This window comes from Anomaloglossus baeobatrachus, chromosome 5 (genome assembly GCF_048569485.1).
Source record: "Anomaloglossus baeobatrachus isolate aAnoBae1 chromosome 5, aAnoBae1.hap1, whole genome shotgun sequence".
NCBI lineage: Eukaryota > Metazoa > Chordata > Amphibia > Anura > Aromobatidae > Anomaloglossus > Anomaloglossus baeobatrachus.
In genome coordinates, this window is record NC_134357.1 from 456,316,847 (window position 1) to 456,335,551 (window position 18,705).

General features: G+C 49.9%; 1 protein-coding gene across 2 annotated transcripts in view; it reads right to left on the bottom strand.

The window, feature by feature from the left end:
• Nucleotides 1–18,705, bottom strand: part of RTF2 (replication termination factor 2) — a 95,862-nt gene that overhangs the window by 67,600 nt on the left and 9,557 nt on the right. For both annotated transcript variants that reach the window (XM_075350573.1, XM_075350572.1), the window contains exon 3: nt 17,628–17,721. In XM_075350573.1, coding sequence (XP_075206688.1) covers nt 17,628–17,721 — 94 coding nt within the window. The remainder of the gene's footprint in view (nt 1–17,627; nt 17,722–18,705) is intronic.

The window sequence follows — 18,705 nt, forward strand, 5'->3', positions numbered from 1 at the left end:
GTCCATGTTAAGCTTTAGGAATCGCGCAGAAAAAAAGGATGAAATAGCAGACAGACATTGTGGAAATTTGGTTAGTAGAGAGGTAATGTCAGGTCCAGAGAGGTGGATCTGTGTGTCATCGGTATAGAGATGATACTGAAAGCCATGGGACTCGGAGAGCAGTTCCAGGCCGAAGATGTAGATGGAGAACAGCAGGGGTCCAAGAACTGAGCCTTGGGGGACACCGACAGATAGGGGGCGAGATGAGGAAGTGGTGTGAGAATGGGAGACACTGAAAGTTCGGTCGGTTAGGTATGAAGAAATCCAAGATAGGGCCAAGTCTGTGATACCCAGAGATGAGAGAATCTGTAGTAGGAGGGAATGGTCTACTGTGTCGAAGGCAGAGGACAGGTCCAGGAGGAGGAGGATAGAGTAGTGTCGCTTGGCTTTGGCAGTTAGTAGGTCATTGGTGACTTTGGTTAGGGCAGTTTCAGTGGAGTGATGTGGTCCGAAACCAGATTGTAGCTGGTCAAAGAGGGAGCAGAAGGAGAGGTATGAGGACAATTGAAGATGGACATGCTGTTCCAGTAGTTTTGAGGCATAGGGGAGAAGGGATATGGGGCGATAGTTTGACTCAGAGGATGGGTCAAGGCAGGGCTTTTGAGGATAGGTGTAATGGAGGCATGTTTAAAGCATGAAGGGAATACACCAGTTGTTAGTGATAGGTTGAAGAGATGGGTTAGGGCTGGGAGTAGGACTGCGGTGATGTTGGGGATGAGGTGCGATGGGAGCGGGTCAAGTGCACAGGTGGTTAGATGTGATCTTGAGAGTAGAGTGGAAAGATTGTTTTCGGTCATGGTGGAGAAGCTAGATTTGGAGGTATAGGGCTGAGTAGCTATGATGAGGGGCCAAAGCTTGCACTGATGTTGTCAATCTTCTGCTTGAAGAAAGAGGCAAAGTCTTCAGCTGAGATGAGAGGAGAGGGAGGTGGTGCTGGAGGACGGAGGAGAGAATTGAAAGTGTTGAATAGATGTTTAGGGTTATGAGAGAGCGAGGATATGAGGGATGAGAAGTAGGTTTGTTTTGCAGCAGTGAGTGTCGACTTGAATGTAGTGAGGGACTCTTTATATGCAATAAAGTGCTCAGTGGAATGAGATTTCTTTCATCTGCGCTCAGCAATTCTGGAAGCCCGTCTCATGTTATGTACGGTCACTGGATTTAGGTGGAAGTACAATGTTAGATACAGATGTATATCCCTGGGAGGAGTTTTGGGCACTAGATCACTAGGAAGTGGTCAGGGAGTTGGAGTTAGGCTGCCTTAGGGGCAGGGTGCAAGCTGCTGCCGGTGGCCTGGGTCCCCTTATGAGAAGGTCAGTTGTCGACGGCCTGCTGGGAGACATAGGGGATTTGTGGGGCCCATTGGCCACTAAGGAAAAGTCGTCTGGTAACTGAGTGCAGCCGAATGACAGAGGACAGCTAGAAGTACCGAAAGAGAAATCAGAATGAGGACCCCAGGTGAGATGGGGTGAACCATAGGCGGCTGCAAGTGGATGAAGCCTATACGTTCACTAGTTACAGAGCGCAGCCAGTTGAACAGAGGCAGTCAAGGGACCTGCGGGGGGGGGAAGGGGGGGGGGGGGGGGTCGCACGACACATAAGACCACGACCACAGTGCCTCATGTTTACACTCCAATCCTCTACTGCGCCAAGGAATAGCCATCTATTCTGGCCATATTTGCGCTCACAGATCTGCTTTTACTACCACAGGCTCCTAACAAGTTTCCCCCTCATGCTATCTATGACAAAAAATGTGTGAGAAAACCAACTCCGCCCCATCCTTCTCACTGAACATGTACCCATGAAGTGTGGAACTAAATCTGGTATTGATGACTGAAGAGCCCTTTTCACATCGGCCGATAAATGATCATTGACAGTAGCCTAAAAAGCCATCATGGTCGGCTGCACATTTCCTTGATTAAAAGAGGGATGTGCTGCGGAGGCATGCAGATGGAGTGGGGTGTAAAAATGCAGAAGCAGACAGATAGGGGGGTAGCAATCACAAATTAACAAAGAGGAAGGGCGGCAATGGCAGCGGCACAAGTGGATGTTTTAATTACCGGTAATTGCCTCCCTCATGCAGTTTATTGATCCATATAAACAACATAAGGCCCTGTGCGCACTGGAAAGAAGGGAATTTTGTTTACTTACCGTAAATTCCTTTTCTTCTAGCTCCTATTGGGAGACCCAGACAATTGGGTGTATAGCTTCTGCCTCTGGAGGCCACACAAAGTAATTACACTTTAAAAAGTGTAACCCCTCCCCTCTGCTATACACCCTCCCGTGCATCACGGGCCCCTCAGTTTTGGTGCCAAAGCAGGAAGGAGGAAACTTATAAATTGGTCTAAGGTAAATTCAATCCGAAGGATGTTCGGAGAACTGAACCATTAACCAAAAGAACAATTGAACATGAACAACATGTGTACACAAAAGAACAACAGCCCGAAGGGAACAGGGGCGGGTGCTGGGTCTCCCAATAGGAGCTAGAAGAAAAGGAATTTATGGTAAGTAAACAAAATTCCCTTCTTCTTTGTCGCTCCATTGGGAGACGCAGACAATTGGGATGTCCAAAAGCAATCCCTGGGTGGGTAACAGAATACCTCGATAAAAAGAGCCGGAAACCGGCCCCCTCTTACAGGTGGGCAATTGCCGCCTGAAGGACTCGCCTACCTAGGCTAGCCTCTGCCGAAGCATAGGCATGCACCTGATAGTGTTTTTTGAAGGTGTGCAGACTCGACCAGGTAGCCGCCTGACACACCTGCTGAGCCGTAGCCTGGTGCCGCAAAGCCCAGGACGCGCCTACGGCCCTGGTAGAATGGGCTTTAAGCCCTGAAGGAATCTGAAGCCCCGATGAACGGTAGGCTTCAAGAATCGGTTCCTTGATCCACCTAGCCAAGGTTGACTTGGAAGCCTGAGACCCCTTACGCTGGCCAGCGACAAGGACAAAAAGCGCATCCGAACGGCGCAGGGGCGCCGTGCGAGAAATGTAGATTCTGAGTGCTCTCACGAGGTCTAACAAGTGCAAATCCTTTTCACATTGGTGAACTGGATGAGGGCAAAAAGAAGGCAAGGAGATATCCTGATTGAGATGAAAAGGGGATACCACCTTGGGGAGAAATTCCGGGACCGGACGCAGGACCACCTTATCCTGGTGAAAGAGCAGGAAGGGGACTTTGCATGACAGCGCTGCTAGCTCAGACACTCTCCTAAGTGAAGTGACTGCCACTAGGAAGGCCACTTTCTGTGAAAGGCGAGATAGAGAGATCTCCCGCATTGGCTCAAAAGGTGGCTTCTGGAGAGCCGTCAGCACCTTGTTAAGATCCCAGGGTTCTAGCGGACGCTTGTAAGGTGGGACTATGTGGCAAACTCCCTGCAGGAACGTGCGGACCTGCGAGAGCCTGGCTAGACGTTTTTGAAAAAACACTGAAAGCGCCGACACTTGTCCCTTGAGAGAGGCGAGAGACAAACCCTTGTCCAATCCTGATTGAAGAAAGGAAAGAAAAGTGGGCAATGCAAACGGCCAGGGAGCAAAACCCCTATCCGAGCACCAGGCTAAGAAGATCTTCCAAGTCCTGTGGTAGATCTTGGCGGACGTTGATTTCCTGGCCTGTCTCATGGTGGCAATGACATCTTGAGATAACCCTGATGACGCTAGGAGCCAAGACTCAATGGCCACACAGTCAGGTTGAGGGCCGCAGAATTCAGATGGAAAAATGGCCCTTGAGACAGCAAGTCTGGTCGGTCTGGGAGTGCCCACAGTTGCCCCACCGTGAGGTGCCACAGATCCGGGTACCACGACCTCCTCGGCCAGTCTGGAGCGACGAGGATGGCGCGGCTGCAGTCGGACCTGATCTTGCGTAACACTCTGGGCAGTAGTGCCAGAGGGGGAAATACATAGGGTAGTCGAAACTGCGACCATTCCTGAACTAACGCATCTGCCGCCAGCGCCCTGTGATCCTGAGACCGTGCCATGAATGCCGGGACTTTGTTGTTGTGCCGAGACGCCATTAGATCGACGTCCGGCGTTCCCCAGCGGCAACAGATCTCTTGAAACACGTCCGGGTGAAGAGACCATTCCCCTGCGTCCATGCCCTGGCGACTGAGAAAGTCTGCTTCCCAGTTTTCTACGCCCGGGATGTGAACTGCGGAGATGGTGGAGGCTGTGGCTTCCGCCCACAGCAGAATCCGCCGAACTTCTTGGAATGCTTGACGACTGCGTGTGCCGCCCTGGTGGTTGATGTATGCGACCGCCGTGGCGTTGTCTGATTGTATTCGGATCTGTCTGCCCTCCAGCCACCGCTGGAACGCCTGTAGGGCTAGATACACTGCCCTTATCTCCAGAACATTGATCTGCAGGGAGGACTCAGTCGGAGTCCAGGTTCCCTGAGCCCTGTGGTGGAGGAAGACCGCTCCCCACCCTGACAGGCTCGCGTCTGTCGTGACCACAGCCCAGGATGGGGGCAGGAAGGATTTTCCCTTCGACAAAGAAGTGGGAAGAAGCCACCACTGAAGGGAGGTTTTGGCTGCTCTTGACAGGGAAACGTTCCTGTCGAGGGACGTCGACCTCTTGTCCCATTTGCGGAGAATGTCCCACTGAAGTGGACGCAGATGAAACTGCGCAAAGGGAACTGCTTCCATTGCTGCCACCATCTTCCCTAGGAAATGCATAAGGCGTCTCAAAGAGTGTGACTGACCCCGAAGCAGAGATTGGACCCCTGTCTGTAGTGAACGCTGCTTGCCCAGCGGAAGCTTCACTATCGCTGACAGAGTATGAAACTCCATCCCGAGGTAAGTCAGGGATTGGGTCGGTGTCAATTTTGACTTTGGGAGATTGATGATCCACCCGAACCTCTGGAGAGTCTCCAGGGCAATGGTCAGGCTGTGCTGGCAAGCCCCCCGGGAGGGTGCCTTGACTAGGAGATCGTCTAAGTAAGGGATCACCGAGTGGCCCTGAGAGTGTAGGACCGCCACCACTGTTGCCATGATCTTGGTGAAGACCCGTGGGGCTGTCGCCAAGCCGAAAGGCAGTGCCACGAACTGAAGGTGTTCGTCCCCAATGGCGAAACGCAAGAAGCGTTGATGTTCGGGTGCGATCGGCACATGGAGATAAGCATCCTTGATGTCTATTGATGCTAGGAAGTCTCCTTGTGACATTGAGGCGATGACCGAGCGGAGAGATTCCATCCGAAACCTTCTGGTGCTGACATGCTTGTTGAGCAGTTTGAGGTCTAGAACGGGTCGGAAAGATCCGTCCTTTTTTGGCACCACGAACAAGTTGGAGTAGAAGCCGTGACCATGTTCCTGAGGGGGAACGGGAATCACCACTCCTTCTGCCTTCAGAGCATTCACCGCCTGAAAAAGTGCAGCGGCTCGCTCTGGGGGCGGAGATGTTGTGAAGAAACGAGTTGGAGGACGAGAGCTGAACTCTATCCTGTAACCGTGAGACAGAATGTCTCTCACCCATCGGTCTTGGACATGTGGCCACCAGGCGTCGCAAAAGCGGGAGAGCCTGCCACCGACCGAGGATGCGGTTTGGGGAGGCCGAGAGTCATGAAGAGGCCGCCTTGGTGGCGGTGCCTCCGGCGGTCTTTTTAGGCCGTGACTTAGACCGCCATGCAGAAGGGTTCCTCTGGCCCTTCTCCGACCTGTTTGACGTGGAGGAATGTGACTTGGCCGAGGGCCGAAAGGACTGAAACCTCGATTGAAACTTTCGCTGTTGAGGTTTGTTTTGTTTAGACTGGGGTAAGGACGAATCCTTTCCCTTGGATTGTTTAATAATTTCGTCCAATTGCTCGCCAAACAAACGGTCGCCAGAAAATGGCAAACCGGTTAAGAATTTCTTGGAGGCAGAGTCTGCCTTCCATTCACGTAGCCACATGGCTCTGCGGACTGCCACCGAATTGGCGGATGCTACCGCTGAACGGCTCACCGAGTCCAGGACGGCGTTCATGGCGTAGGACGAAAAAGCCGACGCCTGAGAAGTCAGACACACAACCTGCGGAGTAGCGGTGCGTGTGACCGCAGTAATCTCAGACAGACAAGCTGAGATAGCTTGGAGCGCCCACACTGCCGCGAATGCCGGAGCAAAAGATGCTCCTATGGCTTCATAGATGGATTTCATCATGAGCTCTATCTGCCTGTCAGTGGCATCCTTGAGCGATGAGCCATCTGCCACTGAAACCACAGATCTGGCCGCCAGCCTAGAGACTGGAGGATCCACTTTTGGACACTGAGCCCAACCCTTCACTACTTCCGGGGGGAAGGGATAACATGTGTCATTAAGGCGCTTAGTAAAACGCTTGTCCGGGTATGCTCTGTGCTTCTGGACAGCATCCCTGAAATTAGAGTGATCGACAAAGGCACTCCGTGTACGTTTGGGAAACCGAAACTGGTGTTTCTCCTGCTGTGAAGCCGCCTCCTCTACAGTTGGAGTTGGAGGAGAAATTTCTAGCACCTGGTTGATGGACGCTATAAGGTCATTTACTATGGCGTCCCCTTCAGGTGTATCTAGATTGAGAGCACCGTCAGGGTCTGAGCCCTGAGCTGCGCCTTCCTCTTCATCCTCTAGAGAGTCCTCATGCTGAGACCCTGAGCAGCGTGATGAAGTGGAGGAAGGTCCCCAGCGAGCCCGCTTCACCGGTCTGGGACTGCGGTCCGAGTCGGAGTCCTCACCGTGGGACCTATGTGTCACCTCAGGAGCAGATTGCTGCGCCAACTGAGGGGGACCTGGGGACGAAGAACGCACAGTGCCCTGCATCTGTGTTGCTGGTCTGGACTGCAAGGCTTCTAGTATCTTAGCAGACCATTTGTCCATAGACTGAGCCATGGACTGTGAAAGCGACTCAGACAGTTTGTCAGCCAAAACTGCAAACTCTGTCCCTGTCACCTGGACAGTGGGAACCGTTGTCTCTACCTGAGCCGGGGGTCCCACCAGTGCCTGAGGCTCCGGCTGAGTGTCACAGGGGCCGAGCATTGCACACAATGAGGGTAGGTGGAACCTGCAGGTAGCATAGCCGCACATGAGGTACAGGTTGCAAAATAAGCCTGTGCCTTGGTACCCTTGCTCTTTGCGGACGACATGTTGTTGTCCTCCAAGAGATAAGTAAGGGATCACCGTGATCACTGAGGGATTATATAGCCTCAAGTTAACAGTACAGCCGAACCAGCAAATGTATACACAAAAGATATATATATATATATATATATATATATACAGTTCGGCACTCTGGGGGGTCCAGCACCGGCAGACCGGTGTGGTTTACCAACCGCTCTGTGTGGCCACCAGATTCCCTGCCCGGGGTCTCCCTCAGCTGCAGCCAGAAGTTCTCCACCGCAGAATGTGCTGAAAAAATGGCTGACTGCGTTCTCAGAGGAGGAGGGAGGCGTGGGCGTAGTCACAAAAGTGCGGGAATCTGGTGCCCCAGCGTGAGTAGTGAGGGGGGCGGAGGACAGCTCAGTGTACTCCCGCCCTCACTGTCGGCGTCATACCGACCGTCCCGCCCTTTTCCCTGACTGGCAGGCCTGGGGGCGGGAGAATACAATACTAGGCCGCAAAAGCCGGGGACTAAAGTTAAAACCGCGGCCGGCCGGCAGTGCACGGTCGGCGCGGTAGTCCCGGACCCATACCCACGCCGCAGTCGCTGCAGCGTCTGGGCCCAAGGTGCTTTATGCGCCGTCCCAACGGGGACACAGAGTACCTGTGGATGCAGGGCCATGTCCCTGACGATACTCCGTCTCCTGTCCGGCAGATTCCCCCAGGGGCTGCGGAGGGAGACCGGTCCCAGTGTCTGGATGACCGGATAGGATCCCACTTCCCCAGAGCCCCTAAGGGATGGGGAAGGAAAGCGGCATGTGGCTCCAGCCTGTGTACCCGCAATGGGTACCTCAACCTTAACAACACCGCCGACCTGAGTGGGGTGAGAAGGGAGCATGCCGGGGGCCCCATAGGGGCCCTCTTTTCTTCCATCCGATAAAGTCAGCAGCTGCTGCTGACTAAAACGTGGAGCTTGCGTGAATGTGTGCCTCCTTCAACACAAAGCAAAAAACTGAGGGGCCCGTGATGCACGGGAGGGTGTATAGCAGAGGGGAGGGGTTACACTTTTTAAAGTGTAATTACTTTGTGTGGCCTCCAGAGGCAGAAGCTATACACCCAATTGTCTGGGTCTCCCAATGGAGCGACAAAGAAACGGAATTTTCTTAAGAAAATTCCGCAGGGTCTGAAAGATTACCGCACCCGCGGTAAAAAACCGCGGCAAACCGTACCCAAAACCCGCATGCGGTTTGCTGCGGTTTTACCATGATATTGCCGCGGTTTTGCCGCATGCGGGTTGGTACATGTGCTTTAATGCATTCAATGCAATAAAGCACATTGAAAAAAAATAATAATTTCCTTCTGAGATAAATAGATAGACAGATAAATAGACAGATAGAAGAATAGATGGAGAATAAATAGATAGATAGATAGATAGAGTCCCTGTGAGGACACACTGCATTTCTCCCGAGTGGTAGTGTGTTCACATTACCGGCCGTGGGAAATGCCCTGTGGTTACCTCTGCTGTCTCGTTGCGAGGCTGCATTCAGCGCTGTGTGTCAGTCGCGGCTGGATGCAAGCATCGCAGGATGTGGATTACGCCGGAGCTGTCTGTTTCAAGGGCGTTAATTAAGGGGTGAACCAGGGGCTTTTTTGTGTTTTATTTAAAATAAAGGATTTTTCGGTGTGTGTGTTTATTCACTTTACTTACGGGTTGATCATGTCAGCTGTCTCAGACGCTGCCATGATCAAACCTGGACTTAGTGGCGGCGATCCTCCACCATTAACTCCTTATATTACCCCGATTGCCACCGCATCACGGCAACAGGAAGAGTCGGGGACACTCCGGTACTGCCGCATAACGGATGCGACAGTCCCGGGGCAGCTGCAGGCTGATATTCTCGGCTGCGGGAGGGGGGGCATTAACCCTGCCCCTCGCCCTCCCCAGCCTGAGAATACCGGGCCGCCGCTGTGTGCTTACCTCGGCTGGACGGTAAAAATATGGCGGAGCCCACATATTTTTTTTTCTATATGTCCGTGTGTGAGTGCGATGTGTGTGTGTTCTATGTCTGTGTCTGTGATGTGTGTTTACTCTCTGCTCCGCTTCCTCTTCCTGTCATAATGACATCACTTCCCTGCAAATCGCTGGGCAGTGATGAACATTAGGTCCCGAAACACCGCAGGGAATAACGCAGGAAAACGCAATGAACCGCACAGAATTTGCTACCTGCGTTATTCCCTGCGGAATTTCACGATTACATGGCAGTCAATGGAGTGAAATCCCGCAGCGACGTGCGGAAAAGAAGTGACATGCAATTGTTTTTGCTGCGGTAATCCTACAGCAAGACATGCAGCTGTCAAAATCCGCATAGTGCGCACAGCATTTTTTTTTCCCCATAGGTTTTGCTGGTGAATCACTGCAGAGATGTTATGAACATAACATGCAGCGAAACATGCAGCAAAACCGCAGGAAATCCGTGGCAAAAACCAGCAAGTGTGCACAGGGCCTAAGAAGAGAAGTTGGCTCCATTACATCCCAACTCTTATCTTTGGGGCACCTCGTCTAGCAAACCTGACTTACATACTCTAGGCCTCATAGCTTTCCCCAAAAGGATCCGGGACTGCTGTGTTAAAAGGTTTCCACTTAGCTCTGAACGCTCCCCTCTGACTTAATTTCTTTTTAACCCCATGATGCCGGATGGTATGCCAAGCATCATGACCAGAGTGTGGTTTGACAAGAAGCTTTTTTGCTATGCTGACATAGTGGACTCGCACTCCAAAGTTCTTCTCCCCCTCACTACCATATCCACTAGATTAAGGCTATGTGCGCACGCTGCGTTTTTGATCTTAAAACTGCATGACTTTGCTTTCCAAGCAAAGTCTATGAGTTTTCATTTTTGCTGTCCGTGTGTTTGCTGTCCGTTTGTTTTTGTGGTGACCACAAAGATGCAACATGTCAATTATTTCTGCGTTTTTCACCCATGCAATTCACTGGAAAAAACACAGGAAGAAAAACGTAGTAAAAACGCACCAAGACGCGTTAAAAAGCATGCGTTTTTTGCCGCGTTTGCATTGTTGGGCATTTTTAGCGGCCTAAAGCACACAAAAACGCTGCCTCTTTGTGGTCACAAAAAAGGCAGCGTGCGCACATAGCCTTAATCTCCCTGACAACTCCCAATATCGGTACCTACTAAGTTACACACCTGATGCACTCCTTTTTTCCTCCGTAGAAATCTCTACCTTTACACTTTTTGAAAGATTATGCAGAGCTGGGGTTTCTTTTTTTTTAAATCAGGTTCATTTTTATTTAACATCAAAATTATACAACACATAAAATAATTCCCTCCATAGAAATATCACAGAAAGGGAAAAAACCTTTAGTCAATAAGAAAAACCACACAAATGACATAATAAACAATGCACCCGCAGTCCACGTCTCATTTCAATATGGGTCTCAAAGTGCATATTATTTCCCAATATATTCTCCATAGTATAGCTTACCCAGCATCATTATGACATTATATATATATATATACACATATACATACACGCACGCACACACATATACATGCACACACATATACATGCACACACCTTCCAGCAGTACGCATATCACCCTATTTGAGGAAATTTGTTAACCGGTCAGAAGGAGAAGGACCTGGTCGCTCGCACTGTCCTGCAGTAACGCCGAGGAGGGAAGGCCTGGGGTATCCAACCATGCCCCCCAGATCTTATAGAACTTTTTCAATGCATTTCTTTTAAGGTATACTCCTCTCTCCAGTCGAAGTATAGCGTTTACTCTTTCCCTAAAATCCCCGATGACCGGAGGCGCTGGGTCCAACCAGTGGTAGGCCAACAGTTTCCTAGCCTGGTACAAGAGACGTGTAATACCGACCATTACCGGCGAACTCAAGTCCACCCCCCCCTCCAGTAGACCCAGGATACATATAATAGGTCTTGGCTGTAGACGGATATTGAAAACTTGTCTAACCAAATCTAGTACTGCCCTCCAGTAATCTTCAATGTTCCCACAGGACCACATCATATGCATCAGATTCGCACCTTCCTGTCCGCACCTAGGACACAGATCATCCATCCTAACTCCCATCTTATGCAATAGACTAGGTGTCCTATATACTCTATGTAACAGGAATAGCTGTGACAGTCGTTGGCCTTCAGATACAGCAAGGCTTGGAGTCTGAGACAGGACCTCACCCCACTGTTCCTCTGTCATAGGGCCTAGGTCCCTCTCCCACTTCTCTCTAGCCTGCAAAGGGAATTTGTCGAGGTGTCTAGATAACATCACTGTATACAACCTAGAAATAATACCATAGGAGCGATCAGATGTCAACAATTCAGTAAGAGTGTGATTCCGCTCTATCCTAATGTCCATACGACGTGTCTGTGTCTCATAGGCATGACGGAGCTGCAGGTATTGGTAAAAGGAACTGTGCAGTATCCCAAACTCAGCTTGAAGCTGGTCAAATCTTTTAAGTATATTATTCTGAAGAATCGGAGACACCTGATGCACCCCCCTGCTCACCCACATTCTCCAACCCGGGAGTCTCTGCAGCTCCGCCAGTCCACGATTATGCCATAAGGGCCAGTACTCAGTCATTCCTGATACTCCCAGCAACTGCTTCCCTCTATCCCACACCTTGTACATCAATGATAATGTTGGATATAATGTTCCTCCTCTGGGTGAGTATCCTGCATCCAAAAAAGCCACTGGGTGTCCCCATTCTGCAAGGCCCCTCACCAATTTGCCCCCAGCGTCATATGCCTCATCCTTTCCCCACCCCCTGAAGTGCTGCATCTGTGCCGCAACATAATAAACCCACGGGTTGGGGACTGCCAGACCCCCATCCTCCTTCCCTCTCTGCAGGGTCTCAAGGCGGATTCTAGCCTGCTGCTTTTGCCACAAGAGTTCCCGAAACAAAGTGTTGATTTTACGGAAAAATTTCCAGTGGATCCATATTGGGGCGTTGTGGAGAAGATACAGAAGTTTGGGCATCAGTACCATTTTTAGTAGATTAGCACGGCCAATAAGGGACAGTGGGAGTCGACACCAGGCATCTATCTTGTTCCTAAACTGAGCCAACACTGGTTCCAGATTTTGAGAGTAGTAATCACGCGGTCGGGCACTAACCACAATCCCCAGGTATTTAAATTTATCCACCGTCGGAATTGGCAGCCCCAGAGTACTAAAATTAGATGGGAGTGGATCTATAGGGAGCAGGGCCGATTTCTTCCAGTTTATTAGGAGTCCCGAGCGCCTACCAAATTCTATAATAATATTTATTGCTGGGCCCACCGATGTCCCCACCTCCCTGAGATACAGCAACAAATCGTCCGCATAGAGGGAAACCTTATGCTCCAGACCGCCTATCTCAAACCCCTTTACGCCAGCGGATGCACGAAGCATAGCCGCCAATGGCTCAATTGCCGCTGCAAATAGTAATGGAGAGAGAGGACAGCCCTGTCTCGTGCCCCTGGCCAAATTAAAAGACGAGGAGGTACAACGATTAACTCGAATCCTGGCCCGCGGAGAGGCATATAACAATTTGACCCAGCCAATAAATCTGGAGCCAAGACCCAATTTCTCCAAAACTACCCATAGGAAATTCCATTCAATACTGTCAAAGGCTTTGGCTGCATCTAATGACAGGACTGCTCTCTCCTTGTTTCTCCCCTCAGAACTTAGCTGTATCCCCAGGAATAAACGTCGCAAATTAATGGAAGTAGATTTATTGGGGATGAATCCAGTCTGATCCTCGTGGATCACTGACGTGATCACCCGGGACAATCTGTTAGCTAGAATTTTAGCGATTAATTTAATATCTAATGTAAGCAGCGAGATTGGGCGATAGGAGTCAGGCGCGGTCGGATCTTTCCCGGGTTTTAAAATCAGAACAATAATAGCCTCCCTCATGGATGCAGGGAGGGATCCCTTCTCCTCAGCATCTCTGAACACATCCAAGAGTCTTGGCAGCAGCAGATGGGTATATAATTTGTAGAATTCACCCGGGAGTCCGTCCGCACCTGGGGCCTTTTCATTTTGGATTTGACCGAGCGCCTCCTCCAGCTCCTCCAGGTCTATATCTCTATTCAGGGAATCTCTCTCACTATCTGACAGACTGGGGAGAGTGATCTCCTCCACAAAGTCCCGCAGTTTCTCATCCCCATAATGCGATTTAGAGGAGTATAATTGGGTGTAATACTGTTGCATGACCTCCACAATCCTCCCGCTGTCCCTCACCTCCTCTCCAGTGTCAAGTTTCAATTTGGTGATATAGGTCAATCCCTCCTGCGCCCTAGCAATTGTAGCCAAGAGATGTCCCACACTCTCCCCCTCCGTAAAGTACCGCTGCTTAAGGAAAAAGCGTTTGTTAGTGGCCAAGGAAGTCATATGGTCTCTCAGAGCTCTCTGTGCCCTCTCTAAGTCCCGCTTGGCATCATCTGTAGGGTTACATATAAGAAGTCGTTCTGCATCACCTAAAGTGTCCGTCAGATACTTAGTGCGCTCTCTTGTTTTCGCCTTTCGGGTGCAAATTTCCCTAATATATGTCCCACGAACATACGCCTTCATTGCGTCCCACACTATATGTTTAGATGCCGTACCGTCATTTGTCACAAAATATTCCCGTATAGTGTCAGTCAGAGTGCCCCCTATCAGTTGTATCCAAAAAGGGTTGAGCCGCCAAGGTATCCCCGCCAGCCGGTCTGGGTCCCCAAGCCTTAGACGGACCTGTAGTGGGGAGTGGTCAGACACCCCCCTGGCCAGGTACGTGACTGAAGCTACACAAGGCAGCAGCTGAGCATTTCCAATGGCCAGGTCAATCCGGGACAGTGAATGATGAGAACTAGAATAGCATGAATACTGCCGGACCTGCGGGTTTCTAATACGCCAAATATCTACATATCCCACCTCCTCCATCAGTCTGGCAAGGGATGTAGCTGCCGCCCCCACTGAGATATTCCCTGTATGTAACTTATCCCAATACGGGTGCAAGTAATTATTATAGTCTCCTACTAATAGGGTGGGGACCTCAGGGAGGGAAGCAACAAAATTGAGGATACGTTTCAATGGTTCCCCTGTGTATGGCGGCGGAATATAAATTGCAACTAGAACACAGCGCACATTATGAAGGACACAGTAAAGACATACAAATCTACCCTCCTGATCCACAGAAGCTTTAAGACACTCAAACAGCACTGTCCTGTGTATCAGGACACTCACCCCCCTGGAATGTGTGGTATATACAGAGTGATACTCATGGGCTATCCATTTTTTGTGGAGCAAGTGGAGCCGCTCCTTCACCAAGTGCGTTTCTGATAAGAATATTATGTCTGGCTTAAGCTGCTGTAGAAACAGAAAAACTGCACATCTTTTAGTGGCTTCACCCAATCCTCGCACATTCCAGGCCACTATATTAACCTCCTTCGCCATAAGGGTGAGTGCACATATGTAACAGCAGGGGGCAGCAAGCGGGGACCCCCGGACCCATCTGCAGCAGTTCCCATAGATGAGCATAGACCAAACAGGTGCATAAAACAAAAAGGTCAAACAACATAAAAACATACACAGTAAACCAGGACATTCCTCTCAAACAGAGGGAAGTGGGGCTAAACATAACCGTAAGAGCACATAACGGTTTAAATTCCTGAACAGTCATCAACTGCATAGTAACCTATCTGGGTGGCTCCTGCCAACCGTCCATAAGTGTTCCAGCTGGGAAACATAGCACGTTCACCTCAGCAAGTCCAACAGCAAGGAATCCGCAATAATCCTCAGCGGTGATTTCTGCGCAGTCCTTTTTCATTGGTATCGAGCCATGCGGCTGCATCCTTTGGAGTGTCAAAAAACTTTGTCCCACCATCCGCCACCACTCGCAGCCTGGTAGGGTATAGCATTGAGTAAGAGATCTGCAGCTGCCTCAGGCGTTTTTTGACATCAATATATTGCGCTCTCCTCTGCTGGATTTCAGTGGAAAAATCTGGGTACAGTGAGACCTTATGGCCGTCAATAGCCAGATCCTTAATCTCCCGGGCTCTGCGGAGCGCAGTGTCCCTGTCCCTGAAGTGCAGTAGCTTGAGGAGGATAGGACGAGGGGGTGCCCCTGGTGGTGGGGGTCTAGTGGGGACCCTATGTGCCCGCTCAATAGTGAAGAAAGGAGAAAACAGATCCATACCCAAAGTCTTGGGGAGCCACATTTCAAAAAAAGCTACTGGATTATTGCCTTCTGCCTTTTCTGGGACCCCGACCAGTCGGAGATTGCTTCTGCGGGATCTGTTTTCTAGATCGTCCACCTTAGCCCTAAGCAATGAGATATTGTGGATTGCTCTGCCAAGGTCCCGAGTCAGAGGGGGAAGCTTATCCTCTGTGGCACTGACCCGGTCTTCCAGGGCCCCCACCCGTACATTGACCCCCTGCAACTCGTGCCTGATAGATGAAATGTCCATTTTAATTCCTCCCATCTGTATGTTCAAAGTGGCTAGCATATTGTTGCAGGTGTTTACTGCTGCAAGCACATCACTGAGGTTGGGCTCTGCTCTCCCAGGATCTGTGTTTTCATCTGCAGCTCTAAGGTTGTCCCCCTTCTCCACATTACTGGCAGCAGCCAACATACTCACAGCTCCCTGCTGCTCTTCCTCCACCAACAGTTCTTGTCCTGGGATCTCCTCCACGCTGAGGTCACACTGCTTAACAGCTCCAGGTATCTCAGGCTGATCTCGTGCAAACTTGCTGAGGCGAGCTATTGCATCAGACGCCCTGCCCCCACATGAAGCTCCAGCGTCCATGAGTGTGGCCTGTGTCCCGCGCTTCTTATCAGCCCGAGTTCTGGTCATATCACTCAGGTCTTTGAAGCCCCCTCAGTCTAGGAGAGGTCACCACTCCAGGAAAGCAGTAAAACAAACTTTAACCCCAGCTGGACAGGATTATACAGGAGTTTTTTGCAGGAGCTCTCTCTACACAGGTCTTCCTCACATGCTGCTCAGGCCACACCCCCCAGAGCTGGGGTTTCTACTAAGGGCCTTATCTCAGATATACTGTATATCGTATTCTAGTTACCCCCTATCCAGACAAACAGCCTAATCACGCATATATGGGTAAGTGGGAGGATTTCCTGGGGGAGACCATTCCCTTGTGTGTGTGTGTGTGTGGAGACGGATATGGGATGGTGCCTTAAAAAATATCCACATGCTATATCTACAAGGAGAATCAGTATAAACTACTTATGTATTGGTACCACACCCCATCGTTATTGCACAAACCAACTCAGGCTATACCTGATAACTGTTGGAGGTGTGGAGTTGCAGGAAAGGGAGGCGGGAGGCGGGAGGCGGGGGGGGGGGGGGGGAGACATCCCACACCTATTCTGGGTATGTCATAACATCCAGTGCTTTTGGAGGTTGGCACAATCACTTAGGCTACTTCCACACTTGCGTTGAACGGCATCCGTTGCATTGCGACGGATGCGCTGCATATGGTGGCACAACTGATGCGATGGATCGTACAAAATAACGCAATCCGTTATAGTATTTTTTTCTTGACTTTACACATCTGGGCATGCGCAGTTGTGTAAAGACGGTTGCGTTAACGGAATCCACCACCATAGGCGTCCATTATAAAAACAACGGACGCCGACGGAATCCTGCAGGTTGCGTTTTTTTGATGCTCCGCCAAGCGCAGAAAAACGGTACATGAAGCGTTCCATCCGCCAGACGGATGCAACGCAGCGTCGGCTGACGGATGCAACGCAAGGCCATCCGTAGCTAATAGAAGTCTATGAGGAATAAAACGCTTTCCTGCAACGGTTACCGTAATTCCTCAAGGCGGCGGATAGCAACGGATGCCGTTTAACGCAAGTGTGAAAGCAGCCTTATTTATAACTGATCTCCAGATACCCCTGGACCCTAAGTTTTACCTATTAAATACTCCACCTGTTCAGTTGAATAGGAAAGTGAAACTAATATTGTTACACATGACCACATCGCCAGGTGTTTAATTGCTCATAGCTGGAGGTTGGCTCATCCACCCTCACTCAACAACCTCTATTCTCAGATCCAAGAAGTGAGGAGAATGGAATATCTATCTCGGCTATGTCAAATAACATGATAGATCACTTTGAGAGTATTTGGACCCTTTAGGATGTTTACTGGGCTAATAGAGAATAATGGATCTGTATGGTCCCTATGGAAATCCTATATACTCACCTGCACTCTCTGTACCCCCTTTCCCATTGTCTAGTATTGTAATGTTTGTCTTGTTATAGTCCTTGTCTTTCTAATATTAATGGAATATAAGATATGTATCCTGATACATGGTTTTCTACTAATCGATATTTTTCTTTGTATGCTTTGGAAAAAAATTAATAAAAATTTCAGTTATTAAAAAAAAAAAAAAACAACATAAGAAAAGTAACTTCTTATATTGTAGATCGGCGCCCAGTAGTGACACTTTACTGCCCATATATACCCTGATCGCTTACAGCTCCATCCGAGATGTGCCAGGAAGTAGCTAACTTCTCCTACAATGTGTATAACAGCCTGCACATACCTTGATGCTTTTGATATGGGCAGCAGAGTCAGCGTGTGGTTTATCCGGGGATTTGTCCAGTAAGAATTCAATTACAGCGTCTTTATTATACAACCTGAGGAGACATAAGGAGTTAGTAAAGGTGGTGCATCCATTGTTGGTACCTTCCAATTGCTCTCGCATCAAAAGCTATGCACAAGGAACTGAGCCCTAACTGCTAGATCTGCAGCTGAGAAAACATTGATTTTATCAAAATGACAGCAAACAGCCCAGTAAGTGACACATCGCAGGAATCAGGGTCTCTGCCCCTACATTATGCTGTTCTCAGATGGGCCAGCAAAAACCTGGTGACAGACTCCCTTTAAGAACAACTAATAGTCCTCATTTAACAAAATCTTTGCTGATCAGTGTAATTTGTCACTCAAATTAAAAATTGTGACTCAGGGATTTAAAAAAAAAACAGCAAAAAAACAAAAACAAAAGTATGGGTTAGGGTACCGTCACACTTTAGCGACGCTCCAGCGATCCCACCAGCGATCTGACCTGGCCAGGATCGCTGGTGCGTCGCTACATGGTCGCTGGTGAGCTGTCAATCAGGCAGATTTCACTACCGACCAGTGACCACCCCGCAGCCAGCAGCGACGCGTGGAAGCAATGCTGCGCTTTGTAACTAAGGTAAATATCGGGGTAACCAAGCACTTGGTTACCCGATATTTACCTTGGTTACCAGCGCACACCGCTTAGCGCTGGCTCCCTATACTCCCAGCCAGAGTACACATCGGGTTAATAAGCAAACCGCTTTGCTTATTTACCCAATGTGTACTCCGGCTACTTGTGCAGGGAGCCGGCACTGGCAGCCTGAGAGCGGCGGACGCTCGTAACCAATGTAAATATGGGGTAACCAAGCAAAGGGCTTCGCTTGATTACCAGATATTTACCTTGGTTACAGCTTACTTCAGGCTGCCAGACGCCGGCTCCCTGCACATTCAGGTCGTTGCTCTCTCGCTGTCAAACACAGCGATGTGTGTTTCACAGCGGGAGAGCAACGTCCAAAAAATGAACCAGCACGGTGTGTAACGAGCAGCGATCTCACAGCAGG